Below are 27,031 nucleotides of genomic sequence, written 5' to 3'. Positions count from 1 at the left end.
AACCATATATTGGATATAGGCCCTGATTCAGACACGCTCGCCTCTTTTTTTTGTGACCACCCACAGCTTTAGCGAGTGGCCAGGTGATGGTCGTGACCATCGGGGCTTGCGACGAGACCCTCGTGGTATGGTCTCGTCTGCCGCAAGCCCCAGTGAGCTTCCAGCTCTAATAGAGCCGGAAGCTCACTACTGACATCACTCGTGATGTCAGTAGAGCCGCCCCCAAAGGGCAGGCGTTCCTTCGGGAACGCCTCCGTTTGGCAAGCCACCCCCCGACCCGCCTACAAAATGGGGCAAGCTGTCGATCAACATCGACAGCCGCCCCGTTTGTAGCGAGCCCCGGAGCGAGGGAATTTCTCACTCGCTCCGGGGCTCGCGTGCGCACTGCCCAGCCATTGACCCGCTTGCGAGCGGGTCTGAATCAGGCCCATAGTGTAATAGTCCTTAGCACAGGGAAAGGGTTATTTTTGAGTGCATCCGTATTAAAGCCTGTTGAGTTAGTGAGTGCCCTCTTAAATTAATTGGAAAAAAGAAATCTTCACAATTGTGACTGACCATGTGATAAATAATCTGAGGATGTTTTACAGATTAGCACATTGATAGTACCAAAACAGTGTATCTGAATAACCCACAACTTCCATCTGAATAAGTTGTAGAGTATTCTACATCAAAACGCCTCAGGACACTACTTTGAGACAACCACTAAATGGACCTTAACAAGATCCTCCATTTTGTGATAAAATATATATTATTCTTTCTCAGTCTATGGCAACGTTGGCCAAACCGGTCCTCAAGGACCCCTAACAGTTCATGTTTCCCAGACCACCTGCAGATCTGTAGAATGTGTCGGTTAGTAATGACTACACCTGTGCACCAGCTAGGTGGTCTGGAAAATGTGAACTGTTAGGGGATCTCGAGGACCGGGTTGGCCACCCGTAGTCCATGGGCTAAATGTAATAGCCAGCGGACATTGGCGAGTTCCATGAGAGACTGCCTGATGTTTTAAAGTAGCAGTCAACTAAAAGACAAAAACCTTCACCTTCAAAATATCGGGCAGTCTCGCACAGAACTCGCCGATGTTTGCAGTCCGCAGCCTATTACATAAACACCCAAATAGGTTAATCACTATAATTGAGAAGAAAATCAGATTTTTGGTATACACTTCTTTTGAAACACATTTTAATTGTTTTTCCCTAGTATGACAAAAAAAAAAATAACAAATATGCACAGCAATATAACACCATCAAAAGAAAGCAAAGCGTTACAAAATTCTGAAGATTGGCTTTGTAAATAAACAAAATAAAGCCAGGCATTAAAGGCTTCAATGATCACAATCTTCTAGATGATATACTCTTGTGAGCACTGTCCTTGTGCCCCTTGTCTCACGTTAACATGCTATATTGCTAAAAAAGATAATATGTCCAGTGTATTTCCCTAATGTACAGCGATACAGAGTAAGTTACCACTTTATAAACACAGGATTAGTAATAACCGTCATCCCTGTGTGGGAAATGAGCTGGTTTATATTTCAGATGTTCTCTTCACATAAGCAGACATGAGACCTCTGAGACCATGTACTGATGATTTACAATATTACTTTACTTCATGTCTATAACAAGGTGTCTAATTCTATACAAAAAAAATATAATAAATGTAAATACAAACTCATGTTGTCTATCAAATCCACTCAAACACAAAAACAAAGTGCAAAAGCTCTGCAAGAAGATGCCATCAGTGCAAGGATAGTGCCAAGAAAGAGGGTTGTCAGGGTTGGCGAGGCCTCTGCTCCCCCTGGAGTAACAGCCCTTGTAATTAAATGTCCTTGGGGGTGCAGCCCCTTATCATGAATGAACCCTACAGTGTATCTAACTCTCATGCAGTGGAAGCACCAGTGTCCACGCTGATATACCCCCTACATAAGGCAGTATCTTCTCTCTCGCTCATGCACGCCATCTTCTCATCGCACAGTACAATCCCCGAGTCCCCTGTGATGTGACGTCTTCTCTCCAAGGCACTTGAGCTCTCTTGTTCAATATGGTCATGTTGTGGCTGACTACGATCTACTGTAGGCCCCTGTGCCTCAGGTAAAGGTTCTCCGTGTTGGGACCATGCTTGGTCCAAATCTGTGGGACTGCTGGTAGGAAGAGGAGGGCTCCCTCCACCTGTGGGAACCTCATCCAAAATCTCGCAGTAGGGTGGTGGGGGTGTGGGGGGGTCCTGTGTCACTTCATCGTAGGTAGGCAGCTTGCAGTTGGGCCAAGGTTCTGCAGGTGAACACAAGCAGGTTAAAAATAATAAAAGAAATCTAAAAGCAATCTATACCAAGAGAAAAACCTCTTTATTCCACACTGAAATCCAAGTGGCAATAAGAGGAAGCACACTTGGATGAAATAACTCCCATTACTTTGAACATCTGATTGCTCAGATAACAATGATGCCGTTTGTCACATTATGCACACCCCAAAGTCTCAGATTCAAATGAATAGGTGACCCCAGAAAAAAAAAAATCTGCATTCCCTGCTGGTGGCGCCAATGTCTTCTACCTTCGATCACCACCAGTGAGGAGTGTTTCTACTGAAGGATGGAGTAAGGGAGGCCTGCCACTTCCTATGTGGGCCTTAGACATTTTTACAATATGGATTGAGTTTTCTCTTCTTAAATGACCCCCCTATTAGCGGTGTTGTGTATTACAGCTGTACATAGCACTGTTTGGAAGAGATGCCGGCAGTTAAGTGAGGCAACATTAGCAGAGATCACCCCAGAATTCTATCTGACCTCAGGAAAATCACATTGGGGCAACCCGGAATGGGGGAAACTCTATACAAATGGAGAATGTACTTATAATAACGTGTAACTATAATTATCTGGTTATATAATAACACCTTAAATAGAACAGCAGCACGTTTACATCATTTCTATTAGAAAGTTCTTTATCTAGTAAAAATAAGAAAATAGACACAGTCACTCTAGGATAAATGTTCTACGCATTTATTATACAGTGCTGATTCATTTGCGAAAACAAAAGTAAAGACTTCACCATTACCTGTATCCTAGAAAAGCAACATTTTGTTTTAACTAGACTACATAGAAATATTAGATTACGGGCTCCAACCCCAGGAAGATATGGCTATGGGGGCACTCATGGTGCTGAGAGCTCACTGCTGCATGTCCATAGCAATGGCTAAGCTGTATATAGCATAGAACTCCAAATTCAGCCTTCCTGAAAAGACGGCGTGCTGGCATACACAATGTCTCATGAAGGTGCTCCCACTGAGGTCGTTACAGCAACTTTCAAAATACTGCATTGTTCCACATTGACCCATTCTATTCACTTGTTCTAAGTCTTATCCTGCTAAACATGGGCTTGAAGTGGAGGGTGACCCTGTCTCATTTATGCTACCACTAAATTCCCCATGTAATTTACTTATTCCCCTATACCCATGCCTGAAGGTGAGATTAATTGGGCAGCATAGTAGTGCCACTTGACAATAAGACGTGCCAATCCCGTTATCCCTAGAGCAGGGGTTACCAAATCATGGCACCCTAGAGTGTCAGCATTTTTTTCAAGGCACCCCTTGGCCAAAAGTTGGCAAATTCATCAACAATTAATTGTAGTAAATTGCGCTTGTATGTCACCCTTAGGATCAGTTACATGGAGGTTGACAGGGCTGTGCTTCTTTTTGTCCACATATATTTTGATTGGCAATCATTAGCACTGGTTTTGCCTATCACACTGACTAAAAATTATTTTATTTGGTACTGGACCACCAACCCGAGGCACCCCTGTAAGTGTCCTGAGGCACCCCAGGGTGCCACGTCACACAGTTTGGGAACCAGTGCCCTAGAGCATTGTAGTTGGTACAATTTAATTCCAGCCCTCGTACTAACCCAGGTCCAAAGACGATGATTGATGTATTTTCATACAAATATTTCCAGGTAAGTATAGTGGGAGATTCAACAACAATATTAATAAATTCAACAACAGTATTAATAAAGTGGACTATACTAAATATATACAAAGTAGTTTATTCTATGCACACACTTTTTTTTTAAAGTGCATCAGTCCCACACAGATATAGTGTCGCATATCAAATTAATCAGCACAGTCTCCTGGTGTGTCCTAGTCGCACCACATTGCGACTACACACCGCACCACACCACGACGTATTTTCGGTGAAAAAGACGTACAAAAAAAAAAAGATGCCCGGCACTAGCAGAGTCTCGTGGAACCTGGCACGCAAAGAGGGGCTGTCTGGCACGGCTGCAGCAAATGTGTCATTATCATTTCCAAAATCCCTAGCCTATTACACCAATATACATAATGCAGGAAAAGGGTTACCTAAGGCAGGAGCAGGTGGAGTAAACCCCTGGTAGGCCATAAGGCTGATCTCCCGTTGTCTCAGCTCATGTTGGTGTCTCAGTTTAACTCTGCGATGACGACAGGCACAACAACACCCAGCCAGGATAATGAGAGTCCAGGCCAGCCAGAACCCTAGCAAGAAAAACATGCATATTAATATTACCAATAATTGCCTCTGTCGTATTGCTGTCTAAAAATATTTCATTATATCTCAGCATTATGGTCAGCTGGGCATCTTGCACACAATAATAAACACAGTCACATATAGAAATGTCTTTAATGTGCGCAATATCCACGTAATTAAATCCTGTAGAAGTCATTGTACAAAAATCAAGAGGTACATCTCTCAGCAATATCTGATTCCTCCTGTACAGACCTCCTTTCAACACTTTCCAACAGGTTCTGCCTGCACCCTGCCCCACAGCCTGCACACTGTCCACTCTGCCCGCTCAGCCTGCACACTGTCCACCCTGCCCCTCGGCCTGCACACTGTCCACCCTGCCCCTCAGCCTCTGCCTGCACACTGTCTACCCTGCCCCTCAGCCTCTGCCTGCACACTGTCTACCCTGCCCCTCAGCCTCTGCCTGCACACTGTCTACCCTGCCCGCTCAGCCTGCACACTGTGCATCCTGCCCGCTCAGCCTCTGCCTGCACACTGTCCACCATGCCCCTCAGCGTGCACACTGTCCACCATGCCCGCTCAGCCTGCACACTGTCCACCCTGCCCCTCAGCCTCTGCCTGCACACTGTCTACCCTGCCCGCTCAGCCTGCACACTGTGCACCCTGCCCGCTCAGCCTCTGCCTGCACACTGTCCACCATGCCCCTCAGCCTGAACACTGGCCACCCTGCCCGCTCAGCCTGCACACTGTCCACCCTGCCCGCTCAGCCTCTGCCTGCACACTGTCCACCATGCCCCTCAGCCTGAACACTGGCCACCCTGCCCGCTCAGCCTGCACACTGGCCACCCTGCCCCCTCAGCCTCTGTCTGCACACTGTCCACCCTGCCCCACAGCCTGCACACTGTCCACCCTGCCCCTCAGCCTGCACACTGTCCACCCTGCCCCTCAGCCTGCACACTGTCCACCCTGCCCCTCAGCCTGCACACTGTCCACCCTGCCCCTCAGCCTGCACACTGTCCACCCTGCCCCTCAGCCTCTGCCTGCACACTGTCTACCCTGCCCCTCAGTCTCTGCCTGCACACTGTCTACCCTGCCCGCTCAGCCTGCACACTGTGCATCCTGCCCGCTCAGCCTCTGCCTGCACACTGTCCACCATGCCCCTCAGCGTGCACACTGTCCACCATGCCCGCTCAGCCTGCACACTGTCTACCCTGCCCCTCAGCCTCTGCCTGCACACTGTCTACCCTGCCCGCTCAGCCTGCACACTGTGCACCCTGCCCGCTCAGCCTCTGCCTGCACACTGTGCACCCTGCCCCTCAGCCTGCACACTGTCCACCCTGCCCCTCAGCCTGCACACTGTCCACCATGCCCACTCAGCCTGCACGGTCCACCCTGCCCCTCAGCCTGCACACTGTCCACCCTGCCCCTCAGCCTACACACTGTCCACCCTGCCCTTCAGCCTCTGCCTGCACACTGTCCACCCTGCCCCTCAGCCTCTGCCTGCACTGTCCACCCTGGCCCTCAGCCTCTGCCTGCACACTGTCTATACTCTGCCCCTCAGCCTCTGCCTGCATTGTCCACCTTGCCCCTCTGCCTGCACACTGTCCACCCTGCATACCACCCACTCCATGTTCACTCAGCTCCGTGTACTCTGCTCAATGTCGACTCCCTTCCAACAGTTCACCACCCTAGCCATTCCAATATGCGCTTCTTGCACGGTTCACCCTGTTTAACATTTGCACCCTGTTTACTCTGCCAAACATCTGCTCCCTGTCCACCACTCTGCTCCTACCCAGCACCTTCTTCCTGAACTCTGTTCTTCATCAGAAAAATATTAGCAAATGTATCTGGTCACAAGGGTTGGAAAGCTTGATGCAAAAACAGGAATAGCATCTGATAGAAAATCTGTATTTGATTGCAAAAAGCATTTTTTATCATTTGCATCTGATCTGGGAGTAATAAGAACCATGGGCAGTTCCTGAAATCCATACTTTTGTTAGTAAAATTAAGTGCTGTATATCACAGTATCCAACCACTATCATAGTGATTGCAGCAAGCTACCTTCACTTCTCAAAGTGACGGAGACACCAAACATGTCAGCAGCACACAGGGTGCCACCTGTCACTTTTCTATCAAGTGATCACATGTAGCTTTGACCTGCAGCCATTGCAAACGATCTTGCATTAAAACTGCTTGTATTCCAGTGCAGTATTGCAGACTTACACCACAGCTCATAGTAGTATGTGCAGCACTCGGCGTCCCCGCAGCAGTATCCAATCTCACATCTGTAAGGCTTCCGATCCTCACCAAAGCAGAACTCCCGTCCCTGCAACAGGACCATTAATTCATATGTAGTAATGGTGTAAATATGCAACATTAAATAGTAAGCAGTTTTACACCAGGTATACATAGAAAGGACAAGTGACTAACTCACTAACTTGCAAAAAAAAAATGCTTTATTTTTTTTCTAAAAGCAGCAAATTAGAGAGACGTTTTCTTGTTCTTACAGATAACAATTTATGCGACACAGTTTAACCTATAGACAAGGTCTTGATGTACAGTGACAGCTTCATATTAAGAATACACCCTGGTTATGAAATCTAATTCTGGTGAATGTATTGCAACAGTGCCTCGATCATGCTTACTAAGTGGTAACTTTCTATGGGGGCGGTTCAATTCAACGCTAATTAAATAGCGCCGGGAGCTCGTGCGCTCTGTGGTCGGAGAATGCCGGTTATCGCGCCTTAACAAGGGTGTTAAGGCGCGGTAACCGGCATTCTCTGACCAAAGTGCCGGATGCGCGGCTGTTAGCGCCGCGCTAAGCAGAAAAACAGCCGCGCACCCGGCACTTTGGTCGGATTTCTCTTCGAATCCCCAGGGGGGTGCGAGAAGAAATCCTTAGCGCGCACAAACAGCGCATTGTAATGTATAGCTTCGGGAGTCTCTCCCGTCGCTATTCAATAGTGCGCTGAATTGAACCGCCCCCTATGCTCTTAAAGGACAGAGTTGACTAAAGCAAACTGCATGTGATGTGATCCAAAGAACTAGGCAGGTAGATTTATTAAAGCTTCTAAGGGGGAACTCAATTGTTTCCTCGCACCCACAGCTCTTATCTAAAGTAACAGGCGATATTTAATTGTTGTGCCTGGGCACGAGGGCTGCGGACGCCCATTACTTATTGCGCATGTCGAGCCCAAACGCCGGACTTTGGGCAGATTTCTGCTCGCCACCTCAAGCGCATGGATGATCTGATCACCAGGGAAGGACTTTGTAGTGGCATTAGCGTAGTCGCAGGCGTAACTGTGGCAAAAGACGTAAGGACTGCCGCAAATCAAGCCTATACTCTCTAGATTGTGGAGAAGACGTGCTGCAGCTTTGAGCCCCCACCTGAAATCACAGCAATGGAGAGCAAGGGCACAGAATGGAGGAGCACACACTCTGCTAACACAGACAGCTCACAGGAGAACATGTACCGTGGTAAGAATAACTTTGAAAACTAATGCCATACAATTGTGGGTGCTGTAACTGTATAATTCTTCAGTGCAAGTGTACATGATCTGGGAACAAACAGGGAAATCGTGTGTGGAGTAATATTGCTTGTGTAACTTTAATTACTCTAAAATACAATTATTTGTTTTTGAGGTTTGCTATTGTCAGTTTACATAAGATGTGTTTTTAGTAGGTTCCTCAAAAACTCAGCAAGAACCACAATTTGCAGCAGCTTTACAACCAATTGGGTCACATTGCTCACTTTGAAAATGTTCCATGATGTAGAACTTAATTATTATTTAACGTAGAACACTCCTAGGGGTAAATTCACTAGAGCTTCTAAAACAGACAAGTGGAGGTGTTACCCATAGCAGCCCAATCAGATTCTGTCTATAGATGAGAGAAATGATAGCTAAAATCTCATTGGTTGCTATGGGTAACACTACCACTTTCCATTTTTAGGGGGGAATTCAATTATTCAATAGCACCTGCAGCTACCGATATTCATTGTTGGTGCCGTTGGATGCGAGTGCTGCCCATTATTTCTGCTTGCACCCTCATGAGGTGGTGAGAAGTATTCCCCCATAAATTGGTCTTTTTGGTGCCAAAACTTTACACGGCTAATCCCGATACATTTGGGTGCGACATGCGAGATAAGTAATGGGCGGCCAGTGGCACAACTATTGAATATCGCCCCCTAAGAATTAAAAATGAGACCAAAAGGAAGAAGAAAAAAGAAAATGATGCTAAGATACCTATGAGTACCACTACAAAAAAGGCACTGCAGAGGACTCCTATTATGAAGGAACTGGCATGCAACGGCTAATACCCCTTTCAGACAGAAAACCAAATTACCGGGTTAAACATTTCAACCCGGTAATTTGGTGATTTACACGGGACCTTTTTCAGTATGAAAGGGTCATCCCGGGTCTAAATTCCCGGAACTTCGACCCAAGAATTTATCAGGGTTGGAGACATGGGAATTTAGTCCCGTGTTGACCCTTTCAGACAGAAGAAATACCTGTGCAAATTACCGGGTTGAAATTTTTGACCGATAATTTGCTCTTCTGTCTGCAGGGGGGTATAGACAGAGAACGGCAAAGCAACCCAATACGCAAATGTCGGGAAAAAAAAAAAAAAAAAAAAATCGAGGTTTTTTGCCATTTTCTGTCTGAAAGTGGTATAAGATAGCCAATGGTACTAACTATTGGATATGTTACCACTTCTTTCAACTCCCTCCTCTGTACTACCACTCCTTCCTTACCCTCCTCCATCTCCACTAAAGAAACACTCCCTGGATCCTGACTGCCCTCCCTCTCTCCTCTCCTATGCATCTAAGCTACTAGAGAGGATTATTGCCTATCTCCTCTACCTCATCTCCTTTCTTTCCACCCACTCACTTCTTGATCCTCTTTAATCTGGCTTCCGACCTCTTCACTCCACTGAAACATCTCTCACTACAGTCACCAATGACCTTTTCATGGCCAAATCCAAAGGTCACTTTTCTTTTCTCACCCTCGTTGATCAGTTTGTTGACCACCCTTCTCCTCCTACACTGGAAAAGGTATATTCAACATCACTGTGATTTTGCAATATGTGGTATTTTATCTCATGATCGGGGTAATCATTTTCATATGGTAAAAATGCCTACCTATAGGTTTACACTTGTGTAAGAGGAGTAAGAAAGTTAGAGTAATCGCCAAGTTACTGGGACAAGACTATTACAATACTGGCATGCCTGTGAATTATACTGTGTAAGGAATATTAGTTACTCCAAGAAAGGAGAATTACTGTATCACTGGAATAACAAGGAAAACTGGTGTCATCTTTAAGTCAATATGCAACACACAGGGTTAAGTTATTCTTTCTACTGTACGTTTTCTCCTTTGTGTCGCCTGCTTTAGGGGAGAGGGTGCCCCTACCTGACATGTCCTTGCTCTGCGTATGCCGACACGCTCACGGCTATGCCACATCTTCCCCTTCACAAATCTAAATTGTATGTCTGATTCTTGTTAGGTTATGATCTGTACAAACTGTAATAAGGTGGTTTATGGGTAGCACGGCATCAGCCTTAATTTCTGTCAATCAGGTGTAACTGATTGTTGCCGACTTCTCCCATTAAGGAGAGTCTTTGTATTGACCTTCACGTTTGTCAATCAGAGCATACATTTCTGTAGCAGAAGACCTCATGTATGTCCAGTTTGAGGTCACACTCTGAGATAGGAAACCTTTCTGGCTTAAATAACCTTCATAACTCTTCTCGAAACAAATAGAACCTTAGCTGGCTTTGTTATGGGTAACGTTATTCCAATGCAATGGGAACCAGCCTATCTGATTACTCAAGCATTCATCATCCTGGCTTGGTGTCAATTAACAAATTTTTTGTGTTTGTTTGGCATTCACATAATTTAACCCTATGCTCCAAGTCCACACAGATTAAGATATTGCAGGTATCCTCTGGTTCCTGTCCAAAGGTGGAAAGCTGTCAGAATGTCTTTTAGTGGGGAAAACAAAAACAATTGTTTTGCCCTGCCCGCAGCTCCCGTGTAAAGTGACGTGAGAAATTCAATTGTTTAGGCCCATTACTTCTGCTCGCATCCTCCTGAGGTGGCAAGCAGAAATCCGTGAACAGTCGGGCTTTTGGCCGCCTAAACTTAGCGCACCCAGGACTTTACATAGATTTAAACCCCATTATGAGTCTAAACTTGGTGCACTTGGATGCAATATGCGCTGTAAAGTAATAGGCGTCCATTAACTCGCGCCGGCCGGCACAAACATTGAATAGCGGTCCCGCTAGGCTGTTTTAGCGGGTAGCGGCGCCCTGCCCTCCTTCTGTAGGGCAAAAAGCACCCTGCCCTCCAGAAGGAGGGCAAAAAGCGCCCTGCCCTTACAGCCTGCGGGTGCCGTCTTCACCCGCGGGTCGCAGTGTCCCGTGGGTGGAGAAATGTGCGGTGACCTGGTCGCCGCCAGAGAATGGACGCCGGGCGCATGCACCCGGCATCTATTCTCTCTGGCTGCAGCGCTTGGGGGCTGCCCGGCGTGTCCGTAAGTGCCAGGCACGCCCCCAGGTATGACGATAAGGGAATGCGTTTTATAGACACGCCCCCTTTTCATGGTCACGCCTCCTTTTCGGGCGCACAAAGTTGCCCTCTCTAGCTCCGGCGCCCTGCCTGCTGCCGGAGCTAGAGTGAACACTAATTGAATATCGCCTTGGCACTTTAGATGGGACATTGGGTGAGAGAAAACAATTGAATTCCCCCTTAGTGTCTAGTGCCTGCATATTTTTTTCATATAAGGACTTTTAAAACTTTGGAAACTTCAGTCTCGTGAGTGCCTCCGTTTGTGGATTATTATATATATATATATATATATTTTTTTTTTCTTTCTTTATATATAGCCAAGTATTGTAATAAATACTAAATAACAGTCAGCAGCACAAAGAAAAGAAAAGGATGATAGAAAGGCATCAGGTATATAGCTGCCAATTAGGGTTAGCTCCCTCCATGATGAGTCACTAATGCAAGAGACATGGGACTGTAATTCCCCGAGGTGCTCAGCAGAATAGTGATTGTTAATGCCTACTTCTTACCATGACTTTTTTCACATCTGTGTTGAGCCTATTTTGGCCCTTTTAGATCAGTAATGCTGGGCCGACACTATTCAGTTATCTGTCAGACATCTGTCCAATCTGGCTGGTTGGAATGAAAATCTGGCAATGACAATCGTCCATATGGTCCCAAACTGGAAGACAGACAATAACGACTCTTCAATTCATTTGTCTGAACGATCATTTTTCTCTGTTTTCCAGTGTTTGTGAGTAAATGGTCCATCGTCATTTGCTCCCATATATACCAGTTGAGAAAATATGAGATATGGTAAGAACTTACCCTTGTTATCTCTATTTCTACGAAGTCCATAGGGTTCCACAGGATACCTTGGGGTATAGGTGTGACGTCAGTCGCTGGGCACCATAGAGTTAAGCTTTTCAGCCTCCCAGGATGCACTAGGGTCCCCCTCCTATACCCCGCCCCCGAGCCAAGGCACCTCAGTTAGGTATCAAGCCATAGGCCGGAGGAGGAGAAGGAAGAGAGAGAAAAAAGATCTGGACACATACAAGAATCACATTCTCACCAGAGGGAGACGGAAAACCGGTGACCAGAGCAAAGCCCATCTGCAGCACAGGTGCGACAGGGCGAGAGTCCTGTGGAACCCTATGGACTTCGTAGAAATAGAGATAACAAGGGTAAGTTCTTACCATATCTCATATTTTCTACTTCAGGGTCCATAGGGTATCCACAGGATACCTTGGGGATGTCCCAAAGCAGTATCCTTTAAGGGTGGGGACGCTCCTGTGCAGAAAGGAGAATCCGCCGCCCGAAGGAAGCATCCTGAGAGGCGAAGGTGTCAAACCTGTAATACCTCACGAAGGTATGGACAGAGGACCACGTAGCAGCCTTGCAGATCTGAACTGCCGAGGCACCACGTCGAGCTGCCCACGAAGGACCCACAGACCTAGTGGAATGAGCCTTCAGAGAAGGAGGGACCGGTAGGCCTTCATGAAGATAAGCTTCAGAAATAGCCATACGGATCCAGGCTGCCAAAGTTTGCTTTGAAGCAGGCCAACCCTTTTTACGGAAGCCATAGAGGACAAACAAAGCGTCCGACTTCCTAAACGAAGAAGTGCGGTCAACATAAGTCCTTAAGGCCTGCACAACATCCAAAGAGGCCTCACCCACGGAAAGACCTGGTGAGTTAAAGGCCGGAACAACTATTTCCTCGTTAACATGAAACTGGGAAACAACTTTGGGAAGAAACTCGGGCCGAGTGCGGAGCACTGCCCTGTTCCCATAAAAAACCAAGAAAGGGGGTCTACAAGAAAGAGCCCCTAACTCAGAAACACGTCTGGCCGAAGCAATGGCCAGAAGGAAAACAGTCTTAGCTGTTAGCCATTTAAGATCCACTGAGCCCAGTGGTTCAAACGGCGGTCCTTGGAGAGCCCTCAGGACCACAGCCAAATCCCAAGGCGCCACAGGTGGAACAAAGGGCGGCTGAATGCGGAGAACACCCTGCATAAAGGTGCGCACATCCGGGATTGTAGCAATCCTACGGTGAAACCAGACAGATAGGGCCGAAACCTGTACCTTCAAAGAAGCAAGGCGAAGCCCATGATCTAGTCCCGCTTGCAGGAAGGCGAGAATCCGAGACAGACGAAACTCCCGCGGTGCATAACCTCTCGGTCGACACCACTGGAAGAACGTATGCCACACGCGATGGTATATCCTCGCGGAAGACGGTTTCCGAGCTCGTAACATGGTACGCACCACAGAGCTGGAAAACCCCCGGGACCTCAGCATGGCCGTCTCAACAGCCACGCCGTCAAAGACAGCCGAGTCAGGTCCGGGTGAAGGCAAGGACCCTGAGACAGAAGGTCCGGTCGTAGCGGCAACCGCAGAGGACTGTCCACGGACAGACCCCGAAGGTCTGAGAACCAGTGCCGTCTGGGCCACGCGGGAGCTATCAACAGGAGCGTCCCTCCTTCCTGTTTGAATTTCCGGATTACCCGTGGAAGAAGGGAGACCGGAGGGAACAGGTATGCGAACCGGAACGTCCACCTGACGGACAGAGCATCCACCAGAGACGCCCCTTCGTCTCTTGTGCGAGACCCGTACACCGGCAACTTGTTGTTGTGCCGGGACGCCATGAGGTCGATTTCTGGAAGACCCCACCTGTCCACCAGTAGTTGAAAAACGTCCGGGTGCAGGGACCATTCCCCCGGATGAACGTCCTGGCGACTTAGAAAGTCCGCCTCCCAATTTAGCACTCCCGGGATGAAGACCGCTGATATGGCCGGAAGATTGCGCTCCGCCCAAACCAGGATCCGAGAGACCTCTACGAGAGCCGCCCGACTGCGAGTTCCTCCTTGCCTGTTTATGTAGGCCACGGTGGTAGCGTTGTCCGACTGGACTTGCACCGGGCGACCCTGGAGAAACCGCTGTGCCTGCTGGAGAGCATTGAAGACCGCACGGAGTTCCAAGATATTTATTGGAAGCTCCGCTTCTGTCGGCGTCCACCTGCCCTGGAACAAGTGTGGACCCGAAACTGCTCCCCAGCCCCGAAGACTGGCGTCCGTTGTCAACAGGACCCAATTTGGAACCCAGAACGGACGTCCCTTGTTGAGGTGGGTCGTCTGTAACCACCACGCAAGGGACAGGCGAACCTCCAGGGTGAGCACAATCGTCTGGAACTTCAGAGACTGAGGCAGCCCGTTCCACTTGGACAGGATCAGGTGCTGCAGAGGTCTGGAGTGAAACTGGGCGTATTCCACCATGTCGAACACCGACACCATGGAGCCCAGTAACCTCATCGCCGAGTGTAAGGACACCCGGCGGCTGTGCAGGCAACTGCGCACCCTTGACTGTAAAGCAGAGATCTTGTCCTCCGTCACGAAGATCCTTTGCTGTCCCGAGTCCAATAAGGCTCCAAGATGCAGAATCCTCCCAGACGGGATTAGAGTGGACTTCTGCCAGTTGATTAGCCAGCCGTGCCGTTGCAGCAGTGCAATGGTCAGGTCCAAGTGGCGTAACAGGAGCTCTGGAGATCCTGCCACCAATAACAGGTCGTCCAAATACGGCAACATGCGGACTCCCTGCAGCCGCAGAGAAGCCGCCATGACCGCCATCACCTTGGTGAAAACACGTGGTGCTGTTGCCAGGCCAAAAGGTAACGCCCGAAACTGGAAGTGGTCGCTGCGGATTGCAAACCTGAGGAACTGTTGATGGCGCAAAAGAATAGGGACATGCAGGTAAGCGTCCTGTATGTCCAATGACACCAAGTAGTCCCCAGGTTCCAGCGCCAGAATGATGGACCGTAGGGTCTCCATCCGAAACTTCGGGACCCGCAAAGACTTGTTGAGTGCTTTGAGGTTGAGAATCGGACGATATGACCCATTGGGTTTCTGTACCAAAAATAGATTTGAATAGAAACCCTGGCCCCTCTGGGAGAATGGAACAGCCACTATAACTCCAGCCTGGAGCATAGTGTGCAATACCTTCCGCAGCTCCGTAGCCTTGTTCCGGTCTGATGGGAGACCCGTGGTGAAGAAGCGAGCCGGGGGTCTGTGCCGGAAGGAGAGGGCGTATCCGTGGGAAACCACCTCCAGAACCCAAGTGTCTGTCGTAGTGGTCGACCAACACTGGGCGAACTGTAGCAGGCGGCCTCCCACCCTGGGATCCCCCAAAGGGAGGCCCGGACCGTCAGGCCGCAGGCTTGTCATCTGGCTTGGGGGCCGGACGTCTGGTACTCCATGCCTGCTTCCGGGGCTTGACCGATTTCTTAGGGCCAGCCTGTCGAGGAAACAACTGTGGTTTGGGCCTGCCCTGGGCCCTAGATGACCGAAAGGACGATGGTCCCGAACCAGAAGGAGCAGCGGCCGACGGGAGACAAGCAGATTTGGCTCCCGTCTTATCCAGATCCGGACCGAAGAGAACTTCTCCGGTAAACGGCAACGCTTCCAGACCTTTCTTGGAATCTGCGTCCGCCTTCCAGGATCGCAGCCACAAGGTGCGACGAGCAGCTACCGCTGCTGAAGAAATTCTAGACACCAGAGTACTAATGTCTAGAGCCGCCTCGTTGATGTAGGTGGCCGAATCACGGAGATTGCCAATCAACTCCGCCTGTTCGGCCAGACAGTCGGATTCAAAAGAAGCCTCTAAAGAATCCGCCCAGCGCTCCATCGCTCTGGCAACCCAGCAAATGGCCATAGCCGGCCGTGCTGCCCCCCCTGCAAGGGAATAAGCGGACTTCAGGCAGATTTCTACCTTGCGGTCCGTAGCATCCTTAAGGGAGGACATGGATGGCATCGGCAATGTGGCACTACGGACAAGACGGGTCACGTGAGAATCCACCTGTGGAGGGGATTCCCACTTAGCAAAATAATTATCCGCGAACGGATAAGCCACCGCCAGGCGTCTCTGCGGCTGGTATCTTTTGCCAGGTTGTTTCCACGCCTCCTCTAAATGGTCCACTAACTGACCCGAAAGAGGAAAGACTGTGGCATCGCCCTTCACATCTTTGAAAAAGGCATACTTAGATTTAGCCGCTGGGGGAACTTCGTCCTCAATCACCAAGGCTGTGCGGACCGCCCGAATAAGTCCAGGAATATATACTTTGGACTTAGCATCAGCGTCCTTAGTATGGAGAGGTTCCTGATCGTAAGGATCCAGAATCTCCCCATCATCAGACGTCCCTTCGTCATCCTCATAAGGAGCGGACAGAGACGCCACCGGCCTTTTATGAGGCCGCATCACAGACTCCCCTTGCAACACATCCGACAAGTGCTGTACAGAACTCGTCAGGGAGTTAACCCACGCTGGCTCCTGAGAACCCGGAAGCGGGGAAATAGGGAGACTGTGGGGTACCACCAATTGTCGTGGGAACCCCTGCATGGGTGACGACACCACAGACTGCTGGGACAAACCCATCGGAGTAAACGCGGGCTGCGGAGCTAACTGGCCCACTAAAGCTGTTAACGCCTGAGCGAAACAAGCCCAGGGCGGCTCCTGTACCGGTGCTGTAACCGTAATAGGCCGCGCCATGGACAAACACTGCCGGCAAAGGCCCTCCGCGCTACCCTCCCCCTCCGCTAACGGTACTTTGCACGTGGTACACTGTAGCCGGAGGGGAAAATCACTTTCAGAATGGTGGCACCACGTATGTGACCTCTCTCACCAATTAAGTATTAAATAGGCGAGAGACCACCCTGCAGCACCGCACCGCAAGGGCTTTAGCAGAAGAACAGGGACAGTAATAAAGCTGACAGTTTAGAGAAGAAAAGTTACAGGCAGCGCTAGCACAGTCACATACAATGCAGAGAAATAACAATTCCTGCACTAACAGCGCTGATCACTCAACTACACAGACACAGGGCCTGGTAGGACACAGCGCTGCATACACAGACCTGAGCCACAGCGGAGGAGAGGTATGCGGGGGGACCCAGACCACGATGCTTCCGTCCAGCGCTTCCAGCAGCGTTCACCATGCGTTCTGGAGAAGATGGCCGCCGAGGAGCGGAGAGGAGGCTGGCCTGGGGGAGGAGCGCTGCCACAGGACCAGTCGGCAGCATGCAGAGAGGGCTGTGTGCAGCGGGGGAGGTGCCGGCTGTGAGACAGGGAAGGCGCGCTCCCCTAGCATGCATTTAACCCCTGGGACGCCGCAGCGCTACCGCTCTGCTGCGGTCCGCTGTCCCAGGGGGTAGTGGAAAGCGCAGGTTGGTCACCTGGCTCCACGCTGCAGCCTGTCCCCAGGGAGCCCCCTGCCTGGGGACTTAGGACCATGTGACCAGCGGGGACCCACCGCGGGACCCCGCTGCTTACCTTTGTCCCCCTTGGATTCGGCCATGGTTCGGAACATCTGGGGTCACCGCTAGCTGTGACCCCAGATGCTCACCAGCATCCCTGGATCGGTACCGGCGTTCTGGTACCGGCGGGGGTGTAGGGAAGACAGCATGGACGTCAGGACTGACTGTCCATGCTGTACATCCAGATGTGCAGCCACAGCTGCACTGAAGAAAGCTTCAGGGGCTCTTCTAGCCCCCCACTCCGACAGGTGCACCCGACGCCGGCCGGGCACCAAACTAAACTGAGGTGCCTTGGCTCGGGGGCGGGGTATAGGAGGGGGACCCTAGTGCATCCTGGGAGGCTGAAAAGCTTAACTCTATGGTGCCCAGCGACTGACGTCACACCTATACCCCAAGGTATCCTGTGGATACCCTATGGACCCTGAAGTAGAAATAAGGAATTTCACAGCTTTCTGAACAGCTGCTGGTTTCCTGACAAGAAGAGTTCCCTATTAGTAGCGGCTGCAGGGCATAAAGTGGTTTCAGGAGTACAAGTATGCTCCACAGCGGGCATTTGTACTGGAACGCCCACCAGCGGCTTAGCAAATCAAAACGACTGTGTACAAAGGCATAGCATCGATCGGAGAACAGTCTATTATAGGTTGAGTAACCTTATGGTTACTCAGAATGGCCACCGAAACCGAGACGCCGGAGCCATTTTTTACAGCGTTTGGAATCCCAGTCGCAGGTTGAGACACGCCTGCGTTTCAGTCGCCATCTCCCCGTTGCGGCCCACAAACTCTCCTTGTCTGTTAATTGCTGTGTGAATAAATTCTCACTTCTCGCGGCAACGGTAATGACTCAGGCGCATGCAAAGATCACTTCTACTCGCTCAACTTTGTCAATATCTGCATTGCGTCCATCAACTGTCTCTGCTGCATACAGTAATGTTGCCCTGACCTTCACACAGAAAACATACACCTTAGGCCTTTAAAAATAAATATATCTGAGTAATTGTCCTTTCATGTATGGAATATGTTAAGATCCAGATATCATGCACTATTGAGCCATGGCCACAATTATTAGATATTTTGCGTACTGCAGGCACCATAATACAGTCCATCCCGAAGATGGAAAATACATTATATGAGTGGTGAGAGGGGTTGCCTTTCACCTGAATTGCCCACATTCTGGTGGGATAAGCTCCCTCCACACATTCTGCAGTTACAATAGAAATTTGGAATTCCGGGTTTTCTGTGCAGCACAGCTCAAAGTGGAGATATGGAACTCCTTGTTTTCCAGGTCGCCCAGAGCCAGCAGGAAGTCAGCAGCACAGGAAGGTTTTAAAACTCTCACACACCTGTTGCTCATTGCTCCCGATGCTGGATAAGCTAGCCAGGCAATAGGCTGGGGGTGGTGGTTAGCATTAGGGCGCCAGGACCTGGAGGGTCCACAGACATTAGCACAAGGAGTGCTGGAACTCTTACTTTTATGTTGTTTGCTTATTTTCTGTTATGTGCCTGTGTTTGTCTAGGTCTAAACTCATGTATGCTAAGGTGCAGTGTTTGCTGCTATTAAAAAGCCACTGCTTTACCAAAAATACCTGCCTGTCTGGAATCCTCATTTCAAGTGTTACATATGGTGGCCCATACGGGGACCTCTGCACTGCTTTGTCGCAGTGCATACGCTAGCCGCTTCCAGCGTGGCAAGGGAACCGACACGGCAGAACGTTCGGTATACGCGGGTATGGTTGGTGAATCAGAAAAAAACGCAGTTATATTAAGGATACTGTAATTTGCTATGCATTGTACAAAAGCTGTTTGTGTGTACTGGGAAAAAAAAAAGTTACTTTGTTTTTACTAAGGTGCTTGAGATATAGCAAATGCTGATTAGTATCTTCACCAGCTAGTATGCTGTCTAATTAAGTTCACTCGTTGACTGAACAAGACACACATATGAAGGTGCCCATACATCAGAGTGGGGTTCTGCGATCCGATCGGAAATGCCGATCTGCTGGGTGGAAACGCCGGCCGTCCACTATCGATGGTCAGCGATCCGTCGCAGAATCGCTAAAATTTTCAATCTTAAATGTCCCTGATAAGACAATCACGATCATTTTTTGATCAAGATCGTCAAATCGAGAAAATCCAACATGTTGGATTTCTGCGATCCCGGAATCGCGGCAATCCATCGAAGAAGGATGGGACCCATTACTGAGGTCTAATTAAGCACTGCATTGCTGAAAGAGAAAAAGACAGGGGTTTTTTTTGTGTGTTCTGTTTAACCCATGCCTTGCTGGAAAAAAGAAAAGGATATATATATTTGTTTTGGGTGTTAAACATGAATTACAATTGCTTTGCTGAAGAAAGATATTTATTTGTGTAAACTGGCTTGTTATCTAAAAGCACCTACACTTGTACATACTCCTCCCACTACAAAAAATGGAGGAAGTTTTTCACGCTACAGTAAATTTGTTGGAGTCTCACCACAAAACAGAGGAACAAATGTTACAGTTAAGCTGGGTACAATTGATCGGCCAATGTATCTGCTGCATGTTGGGCAGTGTGTACCCGCGATACGTCAGTGCATATCGCATTGGCTGTGCTGCCAGCCGATGGACAGATATGTCTGCAGACATAGAAACAGACAAATCTCAGGTACACAACTCCAAATTATTAATATTATATATATATATATATATATATAAATGCAATAAAATTTTAGCATAATCATGGCCAAGGTTATGGGCCTACCCACCATATCCAGGTAACCTCTTTCAGGTAGGTCCCTAACATACTAGGGTTCAAATCCAGAGCGCAGGACCCCCCAAAACCGTCCCAGCCAAGCTGCCCCAGGGCACAACCATAGTAAGAAAAGTGCAGGGAATGAGCGACCCGCTAAGATGGCACCCCATTGGCCTGTGACCACCTACTGTCACCCATCCTCAAGGAAACGCCACTGGAGATGCCAGAGTCGTTTGCTATGAGTGCAGAGAGCCAGGTCATATAAGACGGGACTGTCCCAGAAAAACAGAGCCTATGGAGTGTGGGGTTGCTAGTATGGGCGATATGTACTCTGCTTTTTGCACGATGTTACCCCTGGATTACAGACCCCCGTTAATGTGGGAAACTATCATTGAATAGCCAAGAACTCTCAGCTATTATAGACACAGGGAGTGAGCTAACCCTTATCTCAGAGGCTGTCCTGCCCAGGCCCGTGGAAAAGGTGCCAGGGTTCGTTGAAGTACTCTGCGTTCATGGATCCACAGAAAACTTTTCCCGGGTGCGAGTGAGCCTCACCATAAAGGGGAGCGCTTATGTGGTGGTCGTCGCGGCTGGTCCAAGGATTTATTGAGCTCTTAAAGGAACCACAGAGACAACGCCAATGTACAGTCTCCAAGACCCTACCTCCGAAAAGGAAGAAGAGTGCAAAAGCACAACCAGTCCTCTTTGGAGAGCGAACCTCTGCGCAATTGATGTCGGAGGAAAGAAATCCGCAACACTTTGCCCGGTTACAGCCAGACGAAAATATTTGCTGAGGTGTCATGCAAAATACAAGTGTTACCATGGATGTGCTGGAAATCACCAACCCTCAGGTTCCTAGGGGTCGCTCTAGTTCGTCTGGTCCTACAGAAGTTTCGCTGGCGGACACCTTGTCAGCAAAACAGCGAAAAGGAGCGGAAGCCTTAGTTCGCAATAATCAGGATGTGTTTTCTTCCCTGCCGGGGCGCACTGCCTTAATAGAGCATGGGATAAATACACTTGAAGGAGTGGGCGTACAGCAGCGACCGTATCACATTCCTGACACACGGCGACAAGCTTTCCAGCAAGAAGAAAGTCCGGTCCCTGCACTTCTCACTAGACCACTCGGCTGTCACACTGGCTCTTTAACGAATATTATGTCCGCGGGGCAGTGGAAAAGAGCAGAACCCAGTGTCCACAAGAAAAGGATGGTTGCTCCTCTGGCAGAATGCACCACGCTCATGGGGTATGAAGAAGACACGCCTGGAAAGGTGGTTCAGAAGGCTGAATGGTCTCGGCTGTCGCGAAAAAAAAAAAGAGTCCTACCCCAAGCTTGGAAAAGCGAAAGTGGGGGATGTCTCTCACCTGAATTGCCCACATTCTGGTGGCATAAGCTCCCTCCAAAGGAGAGGAAAACAAGACCAGCACATTCTGCAGTTATAATAGAAGTTTGGAATTCCGGGTTTTCTGTGCAGCACAGCTCAAAGTGGAGATGTGGAACTCCTTGTTTTCCAGGTCGCCCAGAGCCAGCAGGAAGTCAGCAGCACAGGAAAGGTTTAAAACTCTCTCACACACCTGTTGCTCATTGCTCCTGATGCTGAATAAGCTAGCCAGGCGATGGGGTGGTTAGCATTAGAGTGCCAGGACCTGGAGGGTCCACAGGCATTAGCACAAGGAGTGCTGGAACTCTTACTTTTATGTTGTTTGCTTATTTTCTGTTATGTGCCTGTGTATTTCCAGGCCTAACCTCACGTATGTTAAGGTGCAGTGTTTGCTGCTATTAAAAAGCCACTGCTTTACCAAGTACCTGCCTGTCTGGAATCCTCATTTCAATAATACCCTGTGTTACTAACACATATATTTATTTTTTTCAATAAGGGGAGACATATTTAAAACATACAGTACCTCATACCCTACATAATTATCAAAAGCCATGTCATACTGTAGATTTTACAGATATTGGAACAGAAATAGAAACTGTAAGCCAAGAGTCATGGAAGCCTGAGGAGAGCTGTAATAACCCAAATATAATATAGCACATAGCGTGCGCTGATACCGCTTCAGGGCTTCTTACATCTCACCCATGGTGTGCTATCCCTTTTATAATATAGTACATGGTGTGCTATCCCTTTTATAATATAGTACATGGGGTGCTATCCCTTTTATAATATAGTACATGGGGGTAGATGTATTATAGCAGCACTTAACGTGCTGCTATATCGCTTCCTGCTTCGTCTCTTTACCGAGGCGAAGCAGGAAGCTCTACCAATGAGATGTATAAACATCTCATTTGCCGGAGCGGGGGAGCGATAACTCCCCCCTCCGGCGCTACCCGCTAGAGACCGCAGAGCATCAGCCTAGTGCTGATGCGCTCTGTCTCAGTCCCAGCTGGCTCCACTGAGCATGCGATCTGACCTTTCAGACATGGCCCAGGCTATCGGCGCTGCTATCTTGTAGATAGCAGCGTCGATAATGTCATTTACCGCCCAACCTCCCGATCATACATCGGAGAGAAGCGGTATCAGCGCACATAACATGCGCTGATACCGCTTCAGGGCTTCTTACATCTCCCCCATGGTGTGCTATCCCTTTTATAATATAGTACATGGTGTGCTATCCCTTTTATAATATAGTACATGGTTTGCTATCCCTTTTATAATATAGTATATGATGTGCTATCCCTTATAATACAAACATTGTAAATGTAAGATAACAACTAAAGTTATTTAAATAGTGAGTGAAAGCTAAGAGGAAGTAATAGTGCGAAGGCAAATGACACGATGTTATATGTGCACACACACACACATATAGAAATGCAAGCCCAACTACACACAGATGAGATAGAAGACTAAATATTAATATAAAAGGTATATACATATAACTGCTGCATATACCTATACTTGCACTGTATACAGATGTAAACCACGTATATACCGTACACACAACCACGGAATTATTTTCATATATACTATGTACACATATGAAGCTTATAATCTTGTATAGTATAAAGTGTACTGTATATACATAAGAACACATCTATATAGTGTACATATATAATCAGGGGTCTGGGTACTTACATATTAAAGAGACCACCTCACTAAACCACCTGCCACCGGTCTCCTCTTCATCATGACTTACTGACTGGTTAGCCGGCTCCGCAGTAGTATTGAATTTCTGGTCCCCAGAACTGAAGCATTACAGATAGAAAAGCTTCAGACAGACCGCAGACCCTGAGGTAACTTCTCCAGTGACTGACCGTCTTGTCAGCTAAATCGAGTTGTAGTTGACACCAGTCACAACAGGAATGTGACTTCCTTCAAAACAACTGCTTGCACGCAAGTTGACTTTAGCCAAGTTATTCACATAACACTTACAGATAAATTTGGAGCCAAAATACAACATTGCAGAATGGCCATTTATACACTTTCAGTTAACAAAATGCCTTTTTTTTCTGTAAGGCAAATCCCATATCGCCATCATGATGATAATGCTGGGGTCAGCTTACCGGTCACTTAGCCGTGAGGAAGAAGAGACAGTTTGATGTTGGCAGGTGTTTCAATGAGGTAGTCTCTGTCATACCTAAGTACCCACGACTATATAATGTACAAACATAGGAGCGCATCTATATACATATACACGTCTATATAGAGGGATCTATATACACATACATCTGTATAGAGGGAGATATATATATATATATATATATATATATATATACATACACACATACATATAATTTATAGTGTGAATAAGTAATCACGTGTGTAGTGTACATACATAAGCACAGACGTGTGTATATGTAGTGTGCATAATCACGTGTGTGTATAAGGTACATAGATAAGCACATGTGTATATATAGGGAACATACAATAGCACACATCTGTATATAGCGAACATACATAAGCGGGACTACATTCATAAGCACACACAGCCTTAAGCACATGCCTTATAGGGTATATACATAAGCACTTGTCTGTGTATATAGGGTACATACACCATATGCACCTGTGTATAGAGTACACTGATAAGCACCTGTGTATATGTAGAGTACATACACAAGCACTTGTGTATATATAGAGTACATACATAAGCACCTGCATATATATAGAGTACATACATAAGCACCTGTGATGTATGTGTGTGTGTGTGTATATATATATATATATATATATATATATATATATATATATATATAGTGTACATACATAAGCACGTTTGTGTGTATATAGGGTACATACTTAAGCACCTGTGTATATATCGTGTACACCTGTGATGTGTGTCTATATATAGGGTGCATACGTAAGCACATGGGTATATATAATAGGGTACATACATAGACTGATCCTCGCACTGCCAGCTCCTCTCTTCTCATCTTTCCCCAGCCGCTACCACTTCCTGTTCCTTGTCACTGCGCCTCATGATTGGCCAGTACGGCGACTTCCTGCTCGGTGATTGGTCACATTGCCTAACGTTATAAGACAACTGCAGGGAGCGAGCACTAGAGGGCACCAGCGGGACTGTTTGTTTGGGAAGTACACACGCGCTCTGGGCTGTCTGTCTGTGTGACAGTGTATGCGGCCAGCCCGCAGGCAGGATGTGATTTGCTCTGTGCAGACCTGGGCAGCGTGGCATTGCCCAACTTACATGCATCGGTCTGTGGGTGTTGCAGATCTGATGAAGCCAATAATTAGGCACATCCTGTGTCATGGGATGAGCTGACTGGAACTATTGTTCAAAGAACAATAACAAGTTACGTGTAATAATCAACACTTTCGGGATACCATTTATAATTGTAAATAATAACTTGTATGATTATTAAAATCTTACACTAAAGACTAATGGCCTTATTTATGGTCAAATTTATCACAAACTGCATTTTTAATGTGGGTTTGAAAAATATATCTTTAGGCACATTTACTGCCAGGAGATGGGCTTTGATAAGAGCCTGTCCTGGTAAACAGCTAGAATCAGTGTGACACTTCTAACTGGTTCAGGTCCCCGTCGCACACACTACACTCGGTGGGGGTGGCGATGAAAAGGGAGCTGAAGACTGTATCTGTGCTGAGTTTGTATGCGCTCTCTGGGCCTGACTCACAGCTGCATTTCACACTGCGCATACAACCAAACAGATTACATGTAATTGAGTATATGCAGAGGGGATGTAGTCTGCATCATGGCGTGCGGGATGTGGTCAGTCTAAATACTGGCGATGAAATCCCCACAGCGTCGGGATCCCAGCACCAGTATCCCGACCGCCGACATCCCAAAGGTAAGTATCGGCAGTTGGGGGGGGGGGATTAAGGTGCGGGGTTAGGTTTAGGGTAGGTGAGGGGGGAGGGTTAGGGTGTGGGGAGGTTAGGTTTAGGCATCGGGGAGGGAGGGGAGTGGAAGGTTAGGTTTGGGCATCGGGGAAGGAGGGGAGTGGGAGGTTAGGCTTAGGCACTAGGGGGGGGAGGTTAGGCTTAGGCAACGGGGAGGGGTTAGTGCTAGCATACTTGCCTATGGGTGTCGAGATTCTGACTGTTGGGATGCCGCTATCAGTATTCTGACCAGCAGCATCCCGACTGCTGGCAATCCATACCCACCCCTATGCAGAAAGCGCTGTTTGATTGCAGACAACTCCCTCACGCCAGGTGCTGATAGTGATGATGGAGCTCGTTTAACAAGCAGATGGATGGAGGTGGTGCGGCAGCATAGATGCAACCAATTTTGAATTGGGGGAAGATCCACTTTTGATGCAGGAAGTATATAATAATGCTAGTTAACAAGAAATATTAAAGTAATAAGGGCCATTACAATATAATACACCAGTAACAATGCTAGGTAAAGTGTATTATGGCTGTAATACTCTCTAATATAAAGTAATATTAATATGGATGTGTCTGGATTAAAGCCTGGTAGAGCATAGTATGACCATTCTAATGCCTTCTGTGACTAATGTCTTGTAGCACTCATTTTCCCATTGTTGCTGCCTCAATCTCCAACGTCTGTACGTATCATGTAACACATCCACCTTATCAATCATTTTATGTGACACTACTATGGTAAAAACAGGAAAAAACAGAAACATACATTTTTTTTTAAGAAACTGAGATATATCTTTATCATCTGTATTAATTGTGGCCCAAATGTAACCTATCACACCAAAGTTCCTCTGATGCACCCAGCATAGCACTGTGACATGTCGTACATAAGGGCTGGCAATCGCTGATTTAAAGGGTCATTACATCTAAAATAGAAGTTTACTTTTTCAAATCTATAAAGGCAACATTTGAGATATATTAAATGGTATCCACTATTGCTATATAATAAGCCATTCAATATAGTTTGCAGTGTGCCTGATTCAGAGATGGAGGCTGTCATGCCTTCAGCATAGGGTTTATGTTACATTAATTCATATTAGCAGCCCCACCTAGTGGGCAGGACAGCAGCATCTTAAATCTGATCCATTTTGTCCCTCCTAACATGCCTTAGCAGTCTAGCAATGCATTCTGGGCTAAGGAGCTGTAAGCAGCCATTTCTTATTTTCACCTGGTTCCAGGCAGACATCTCATATGCTCAACCCTGGTATAGCATCCGATGGTGAGTTTCTAAGCTTTAACTGTGCAATCATAGATCTGCTTAGCTAGTTATGTATGTTAACTGTACTATGTCACACTGCAGCCTATACCTTGCATACTGTATTACTTCATGCTGTTAACATGGAATATGCAATGTATATGTTTGCCTTGCATTTCCATGTACATATTGTAATTGCCCTTTTATTGTTTATATTTACAGTTTTACCCCTCACACTCGTTCATACGCACGTATCTGTGTACATTCATACAAGTTCCTTGGAAGATAGAGTATTGTTTGCTCCAAATTTGTCAGGCACATAGTGAGGGGCAGGACAGAAGCAGTGCTGATATTTACGCAGTTGAGGGATGTTCTGCTACTGCGCATGTGCGAAAAGTCCAGAAATCCCTCACTGCGCAGGCGTGAAC

At 47.6% G+C, this 27,031-nt stretch overlaps 1 protein-coding gene across 2 annotated transcripts; it reads right to left on the bottom strand.

Moving 5' to 3' along the window:
- Positions 1-1,162: 1,162 nt before the first annotated feature.
- Positions 1,163-24,480, bottom strand: LOC148509211 (WW domain-binding protein 1-like). 2 transcript variants are annotated; one of them, XM_088443175.1, is made up of 4 exons: positions 24,379-24,480; positions 6,705-6,807; positions 4,340-4,492; positions 1,163-2,264 (listed from the first exon to the last, which is right to left on the bottom strand). In XM_088443175.1, exons 1-4 carry the CDS (start codon positions 24,415-24,417, stop codon positions 1,873-1,875), a joined length of 687 nt encoding a protein of 228 aa, XP_088299301.1. In that variant the 5' UTR covers positions 24,418-24,480; the 3' UTR covers positions 1,163-1,872. The 2 variants fall into 2 exon arrangements, with proteins under 2 accessions (XP_088299301.1, XP_088299302.1); XM_088443176.1 differs by lacking the exon at positions 24,379-24,480 and adding an exon at positions 11,560-11,651.
- Between the last annotated feature and the right edge of the window lie 2,551 nt (positions 24,481-27,031).

This window comes from Taudactylus pleione, unplaced genomic scaffold (assembly GCF_031769625.1).
Source record: "Taudactylus pleione unplaced genomic scaffold, aTauple2 ptg000329l, whole genome shotgun sequence".
NCBI lineage: Eukaryota > Metazoa > Chordata > Amphibia > Anura > Myobatrachidae > Taudactylus > Taudactylus pleione.
Note: the sequence above shows the minus strand (reverse complement) of the source record. Positions and strands in the feature narration are given on the sequence as shown.

What these genes read in the sequence shown, in the direction of transcription:
- LOC148509211 (XM_088443175.1), bottom strand. Translation starts at nt 24,417, where the DNA reads ATGAGAAGAGAGGAGCTGGCAGTGCGAGGATCAGTCTAT. An exon ending in CAGTGCGAGGATCAGTCTAT is followed by an intron (nt 6,808 to 24,378) that starts GTATGTACCCTA and finishes GTCCTGTTGCAG; the next exon opens with GGACGGGAGTTCTGCTTTGG. An exon ending in TCCACCTGCTCCTGCCTTAG is followed by an intron (nt 2,265 to 4,339) that starts GTAACCCTTTTC and finishes GTTCACCTGCAG; the next exon opens with AACCTTGGCCCAACTGCAAG.